Here is a 7,900-nt window from a genome sequence, read left to right on the forward strand (position 1 = left end):
TCCTAGAGAACAGCTTGGGGCTCAGAGAGGGACTTAACCAATAGAATCAGAGGCAGGAGTGGTGCTGGGTCTACCTGGCTTCCAGATCATTGACCCTGCTGTTTCATATGTGTGTGTACATGTGCATATAAATATGTTAATATATAAATTATATGTAAATGTACCCATGTATATGTACACATATGTATATATGTATGTATATATGTATATGTACATGTATGTGTATATGTTAGTGTGTGGAAAGAGATCCAAGGTAATTTGGGGGGAAGCATCGGCAGTAGAGGGACATGGGGAAAGGCCCCATGTGGAAGGTACTGCTGGATTCTAACATGCAGAGATAAGGAGAGTCAGTGTGTTCCAAACACAGAGATTGCCAGTCGGTTAACAAGCATTTATTACTACTAGATGGGAGATGGCACATCATGTGTGTCAAGCAACAAGCAGCCAATATGTTGGGACTTGAAAGAGCGTGCCCACAAGTCGTGTCCGAAAAAGGTATTGAAGATTGGGGCCAGGTGGTGAAAGCTTTGAATGCCAAACAGGGGAGTGTGTATTTGATCTTAGAGCTAATAGGACGACAGCAGAGTTTATTAACTAGGGGAGTGACATAGTCAGACCAGTACTTAAGAAAGATCACTTGGGTGACTTGAAACTTTGAAGCATTATACTTCCTTTTATTACAACCAATGTCTCCATTTATTTTGCCCACTGGACTTCGAATAAAAAGATCTGGATTTGGATCAGTCATCCAGCACTCATTTATTAAGCACCTACTATATGCCAGGCACTGGAGATAGATAGACAGTCCCTGCTCTTAGAAACTTAATGGAGAGTGATTGTAGGGGTTAATTATCTGGGCTTTCATCTCCTTTTCTCAAAAACTGACCTAATACTTGCCCTGCTGACCTGTCTAAGTTTTGGGAGGGGCGTTCCTTGGGTGGCATAGTGGACAGAGAACAGACTTAGAGGTCAAAGATGTAGGTTCAAACTTCATGTCCCACTCTTATTAGGTGTGTAGTCATGAGAAAGTTACTGAGCCTTAGTTTCCTCATTCATAAAATGGCAATTCCTACCTCAAAGTTGTTCTGAGGCTCAAATAAGAGGATACGTGCAAAACATTTTTCAAATGTCAAATAGCTGTATAAATGCCAGTGTTTATTGAATTGTGCTTTTTTAAATTTGATCCTCACAACAATCCTTTAAGGTAGATGCTATTATTATCCCCATTTTACAGATAAGGAAACTGAGGCAGAGGTGAAGTGAAAGGTTTGAGGTTTAATGGAATAATAGGAGAGGATCAGATTAACTTTCATGTACTCCCACACATCTACTGATCTAAAGCTGGGAGGCACCTAGGAGGCAGTCTAGTCTAATCCCCTAATTTTACAGAAAAAGAAATTGGGAACAAGGAAGATTAAGTAACTTTCCCAAGGTCACAGACAGGTGGTGTCAGAAGTTGGATTTGAACTCAATTAAATAAGCAGTTTAAAGTCCGTACTCTGTGCCAAGCATTTTGCTAACACTAAGGATGCAAATATAAACCTGAGTTGGCCCCGGCCCTCAGTGAGCTTCGAGCCTATCAAATATTAAGAATGAGTACTATCCATTGCCATCTTTTGAAATGTTTGGCCATTTAATTTTGAGAGAGAGAGAGAGAGAGAGAGAGAGAGAGAGAGAGAGAGAGAGAGAGAGAGAGAGAGAGAGAGAGAGAGAGAGAGAGAGAGAAGGTGAGGGAAAAGGAGGGGGAAGAAGCAGAAGAGAGGAAAGGATAGAAAGGGAAAGAATCGTGGAGAGGTGGAAAAGGGGGGAGTGGAAAGAAGGAGGAAAGAGAACAGAAAAAGGAGATAGAAGAAAAGGGAGAAAAAGGAGAGAGGAAAGAGTTAAGGGGAGAAAAGAAAGAGGAAAGGTAGGGAAAGGGGAAAAGAAAAAGTAGAGAGGGGAAAAGAGAAGAAAGGGATAGAAAAGAAATGAAGGGAGAGAGATGAAATGAAGAGAGAAGAGAGGGAAAGGGATGAAAGGGAGAGAGGGAAAAGCAGAGAAAGGAAAGAAAAGGAGAGGAAAGAAAGGAGGAAGAGAACGAATAAAGAGAACAGAGGAGGGAGAAAAAGTCGAGGGAAGAAAAATACTAAGAGAGAAAGGAGGCAAAAAAGAGCCAATACTTCTGAGAAAGATCCCTTCCCAGAGAGCTAGGAAAGGGGGCGGGGGAGGGGAGAGGCCGGTGCCTCTGTGGGTGTGTTTCCGAGACACACCTTAGTGGCTCTGTCCAACAGAGGAGGGGCTGTAAGTTCTGGTTCACCTTGACCACTAGTCTTGTGGCTGGGGCCAGAGCTGATCCCGTCCCCGGAGAGGCAGGGGCAGGCCAGCCCTGGGGAAGAGGGGAAGGGGTGTTAGTGGGGATTTAGGTAGTTCCCTCTCTTCTCTTTTCTTGGGGCTGGAGTTTGTGGAGGCTCACAGTTCCAGCTCCCCACTCCCCAGATGGCAGGCGAGATACAATGGGAGGCGGGGCAGCAGCCCTGGCTCTCCAGCTCTCCACTCCAGCTCCTTACTGGGGCTAAAGTGTCATCAACATTCCTGCAGGTGAGTCAGCGGTGGAACCTGCCGTGCAGGTCGGACGTCCTATAAAAGCAGGAGGGCACAGCTCTCCTGCGCATAGACACCTTGGGATCCTGCACCCCCCCAGCCCGGCCGCTTGTGCAGTGAGCTCCCAGCCCGGCACCTGCTGCTCCTTCCTCCGTGGCTCTCCCATCCTCGCCAAGCATGGCCCAGCCCCTGGTGCTGGGGCTGCTCCTGGTGGCGGCTGCTGGCTGGACAGCGGCCCAGAACTGCACCTGCCCCACCAACAAGTGGACGGTCTGCAACCCGGTCGGCTCCGGGGGCGGCTGTCAGTGCACGGTCGTGGGCTCCAACCACGTGGTGGACTGCACCACCCTGACCTCCAAGTGCCTGCTCATGCAGGCGCGCATGAGCCCGCACAAAGCCCGCAAACTGATCAAGCCCAGCGAGCACGCCGTCGTGGACAACGACGGGCTGTACAACCCGGACTGCGACAGCGGGGGCCGCTTCAAGGCCCGCCAGTGCAACCAGAGCGAGGTGTGCTGGTGCGTTAACTCGGTGGGCGTGCGGCGGACCGACAAGGGGGACCGGACGCTCAAGTGCGACGAGCTGGTGCGCACCAGCTACATCCTCATCAACCTGCGGCACCAGGAGCGCGCCCAAGCCTTCAACCACTCGGACCTGAGCCAGGCCCTGCGGCGCCTCTTCCACGAGCGCTACCAGCTGAGCCCCAAGTACGTCACGGCCGTGGAGTACGAGCGCCCCACCATCCAGATCGAGCTGCAGCAGAACGCCTCCCAGAAGGCCCAGGGCGAGGTGGACATCGCCGACGTGGCCTATTACTTCGAGAGGGATGTCAAGGGAGAGTCTGTGTTCCACAAGCCGAACCTCAGACTCGAGGTCAGAGGGGAGCCCCTGCGAGTGCAGGACACGATGATTTACTACGTGGACGAAAAGCCCCCCCAGTTCTCCATGAAGAGGATGACCGCCGGGCTGATCGCTGTCATCGTGGTGCTGGCCCTGGCCATTGTGGCTGGCATAGTGGTCCTGGTCATTAGCAACAAGAGGAAGTCGGGAAAATACGAGAAGGTGGAAATCAAGGAAATGGGCGAGATGAACAAACAGCTCAACTTGTAAGGACGAGGATACTGGGGAGGGTTATGGGGGGTGGGGGGGAATGGAAGCTTTCTGGTGAAAGAGCCTCCTCCCTCAGGAATAGGAGACGGGGCGCCTGATCCTCGGCTGGACTGAGACTTTTCCTGCCTCCCCCCCCAAAAAAAAAAAAAAAGAATCTTAGGGCTAGAAGGGAATGTAGTCCAATTCCTCTTTTTACATATGGAGAAACTGAGGACCAGGAAGACATGACAAGGTCCGTCTAGCTCTAACATTTATGTTCTAAAGTTCCTTCTAGCTCTGACAGTCTGTGTTCTGTGGTCTAACAGCCTCTGTTCTAAAGTACCTTCTGGCGCTTAAATTCTGCTCCATGTATGGTTCTCTTCCTTACAATGCTAACATTCTAATTAGAGGTACAATTAGGACTAGAGCCTTGGCCACTTTCCTTTTCCTAGTCTCCTAGCCCTTTCCACTTTACCATATTCTTTGATCTTAGTCCTATTTGTCTGACTTCAAATCCTAGCTGTGTGGCCCAGGACAACTGACAACTCTTCTGAGCCTTTGTTTCTTCATCTGTAAAATGGGGGTTTAAAAAAATCACCTACCTCCCAGGGTTGTTGTGACTGTTGTAAAACAAGCGCTCTATAAATGTCAGGTGGTATGATCCCTAAGGAAAAGAATCTGTAAAACAGCCCAATCATTTCAGTCCTAGGAAATATGACTCCTTAAAAACAAGGAACTAGTAGGAACCCAAAAGGGCAGGGTGGGTCTCTAATGAATGTTATTCTGGGTGCCTCTGTCTACCCACTCGGGGATTTCTATTCATAACTTCTCGGCAGCATCTGAAAGTGTTGTCAAGAGATTTTCCAAGTTTTAAATGAATTTGAATGGGCCCCAAAACTTAGGGTTTAAGCTAATTTCATTATCTCACACTGTTTAAAACAACATGCATCTTCTAAATTTCCCACTTTGTATAATGGTGTTCACAATAGGACAAGGATTTGGTTCTCTGTAATGTTCTCATTTACAGCCGTTTATATGACAAGCTGGGTCTCCATCCCACCTGTTACATTGGTCTGAAATGCATTTTTCAAGACGGTTTTTGGGGGGACTCTGTATCTGCTCCCCTCCATGCTTCTTCTGTATAGCTCACTAGTGTTACTACTTGGTGTTGTAACTGTTGGCTTGTTAAGTCTATTTTGCAAAATGTGTGTGTGTTGTCTTTGATGTCAGAATTTTTATAAGCTGTTGGATTTAATAAAATATGAAGAAAACCCATAAAACAGTGAAAAGCCTTTGTGACTTCTCCAACCACGTCCCCAAGGACTGCTCAGGTTTACTGTTTAAAACACTCAGAGGGGACTTGGCTGGGGCAGGGACTCAAAAGTGCCCTGTCTTCTTGGGATTGTCGGTGACTGCAGCCCAAAGCTTGAATAGGCCTCTCCTTAGTAGCCATATAGTACACCCTGCTTATTTTACAGGTGAAGCAACTGAGGCCCAGACTTGGCCAAGGTCACATAGCCAGTAATCAAGGAACAGGCAGAGCTGAAATTCAAAACTAAGTCTTCTGGCTCTAAGTCCATTGCTGATGTCTCTGAGCCCCAGGGGTGCCTTTGATCATATGATGTTGAGGTGCTGGGTTCAGTCTTACCCATCCTTGTGGAGGCCACTCTCCTAGGTTTCCATTCCCCTAGAGAGGACTGCTTTGATACCAGATACTTGGGGTGGGGTCAGAAGAATGCAGACCATTCTCTCTGCTAGACAAAGGTCTCTGGGAAGTTTCTATGGTTTGTCATTAAATAAGAATTTGGTAGTAGTCATCACCGCAGCTGGGAAAAGAAAAAAAAAAACAGCTGTTGGGACCTTTTAGCCCAGCCTAGCCCTTCCCCCCACCCCCACTGGCTGAGGGTAATCACCTGTGAACTCATGAGTTCTTCCATTTGCCTTCCTCCCCTCTTTCTCCCCCCCTTCCTTTTCCTCCTTTCTTTTCTCTTTACTATCCTCCTCTTTCTCCCCTCCTTTCTCCTTTCTCTTTCCCACCTTTCTCCTTTTGGTCTCCCCACTCTTTTTCTTCCTCCAATCTACTCCCTATCTCATCTCATTCTCCTCTCCCTCCCCTGAAATCCGGTCTTCTAACTTCCAGCTTTCCTTCCTCCTCCAGGATTCCAGTCTTTTGTCTAGAAGGGCCCCAAGCCTTTAGGTGTGTCCTTTTAGCGCTTTTTCTGGTGTGGCTGGACTAGTTGGTGAAACGGGTGGGCGGGGAGGTTGGGGGCCCTACTCTGCTCTTTGAACTGGATATTTGAGAATTTCCTGAAGCTTGAAACTCTCTCTCACCCTGCCTCTCCAGACTGCCTTGGGGGAATATATTTGTTTGTGTATTATATAAAAACACTTATGCTTTTGTGGCCCTACCCTCCTGGCTGGGGAGAGTCTCTTACCCTTTAAACTGGGAAGTTGGGAGTGGGGGATGGGGGGTGTCTAATTTAAAATTTTACTGACTAAGTCTTCTTGGAGAGATATGGGTTAGAGTTCTGGCACTTGTTGGGTGGGCCTGAAGAGACCCCAAACCTCTTAAATGGGCAGTCACATTTGCATTGCCCAGTCTCTTAGGGTTAAGAGGAAAGAAAGGATTTGTAAACCATAAGGCTCTGCAGAAATGTTAATTAATATTAGAATTAAAGTGTAATGTATAACCTTTATCAGATTTTTTTTTTTTACTTCTCAGGGAGGGGGTAGGGAGAGAGGAAAGGATAGAATTTGGAACTCAAAACTTAAAAAAAACACAAATGTTAAAAATTGTTTGCACATGTTAGTTGGGGAAAAATAAAATATTATTATATAAAAAAAGAACTACGGTGTAATTGGCTCACAATGGAAAGGACAAGCAGTGGGGAAGCTAAGGAGATTTGGCAGGGCTGGCCAACTCTGGGAACTTGGGTCTATGAGAAGGAGCCTGGGCTTCCTGTGTTGGGTTTTCGAATTCAGTCATTTTTCAGTCTTCCTTGAAGTTCTCATAAAATCACTGATCCAGGAGGGATGTTGAATCCAAAACCAATGAGGTTATGGGGCATAATGAGAAGAGCCCTGGGTTTAGGCTCAGATCTGGGTTCTAGCTGGTGTCAGGGAGTTAACTGTGTAAATGAGTGACAGAAGAGAGGATGGGAGTGAAGAAGGGGTTAAAACTGAGTTGTACTATTCTGTGTGACCTCAGGCAAGACTCATTTTTCTGCACCAAAGCCCCTTCTGTCTTTAAATTCAAACACCCCGAGCTATGTCATCCCTTTGGGCCTCAGTTTCCTTAAGTGTAGAAAGAAGAGGATGATCTCAAAGCTTCCTGTCACCCCTAAGACTGCAATCCTGTGTGCTGTAAGGGCAGCATTGTTGGAGCCTAGCTCTCTGTTCAGCACATTACTAATTAACAACAGCATGTACTACCTTTTCTGTAGTATTGTGATGGGGAAAACATTTTGTGAACTTTGCAGTAATATGGAAAAGTGAGTGGTGGCTACTTTGGGGAAACTGAGGCCAAGAAGGACAAATGACTGTGTTGAGCCCAGAGCTGATGGAGCTTCCACTAGGCACCATTCATTTGGGATTCATCACACCTTATGGTTTTTCTCTTTGAGTTCACTTTCCCACTCCATGAGTCATCTGCCTCATGGTCAGCAAATGAGGTAATGTATACAAAGTGTTTTAGAATCACAAAGTACTATCGGGGCGAGAAGTCCATAAAAAGGTGGAGCTGGGGCTGAGACAAAGCCGCCCTCTTGGCACTGAAAGTTCTTTCATCTTTCCTTAAGGACTCCTGGATAGATACTTGAATTAGTCCAGAAATAAACTCTACTTTCCCACAAAATCCCTCTTGGAGAAAATTCCAGGGTGCCCCCGAACTTGGCTCTTTTTTTCATTTTTGCCTATATATTTTTTCCCTGTCAGACAAACCGCATTTTGTGAGGTGTGGCTTGCATTGGGGGTGACCTATATTCAGAAAGATACAGTATTTACTTATCTCCCCATTAGGCAGGGATTACCTTAGGCTCTGTCGCCCACAGGTTTGGAGACATTCTTACTCAGTTTCTCCAGGGAGAGGTAGGTGCCTCGAGTTTCGGGTTTGAAGTGCTTAGGCTGGAAGGTCTATGACTAAGGATGGGGAACTCCAGAACGGGGATCTCTCCTAGGCTGTAACTACCAGCTTCTCGGCACAGAAAAATCTCCTAAGAAGGAGGTGACCTTG

At 47.0% G+C, this 7,900-nt stretch overlaps 1 protein-coding gene across 1 annotated transcript; it reads left to right on the top strand.

The window, feature by feature from the left end:
- Positions 1-2,308: 2,308 nt before the first annotated feature.
- On the top strand, positions 2,309-4,958 carry LOC138165303 (tumor-associated calcium signal transducer 2-like). The gene has a single exon (XM_069093480.1). It carries the CDS (start codon positions 2,758-2,760, stop codon positions 3,688-3,690), a length of 933 nt encoding a protein of 310 aa, XP_068949581.1. The 5' UTR covers positions 2,309-2,757; the 3' UTR covers positions 3,691-4,958.
- The last annotated feature ends 2,942 nt before the right edge of the window (positions 4,959-7,900 follow it).

Source organism: Petaurus breviceps, unplaced genomic scaffold (assembly GCF_028583685.1).
Source record: "Petaurus breviceps papuanus isolate PSGF00001 unplaced genomic scaffold, PetGlider_PUasm1.0 208, whole genome shotgun sequence".
In the NCBI taxonomy this organism is placed as follows: Eukaryota; Metazoa; Chordata; class Mammalia; order Diprotodontia; family Petauridae; genus Petaurus; species Petaurus breviceps.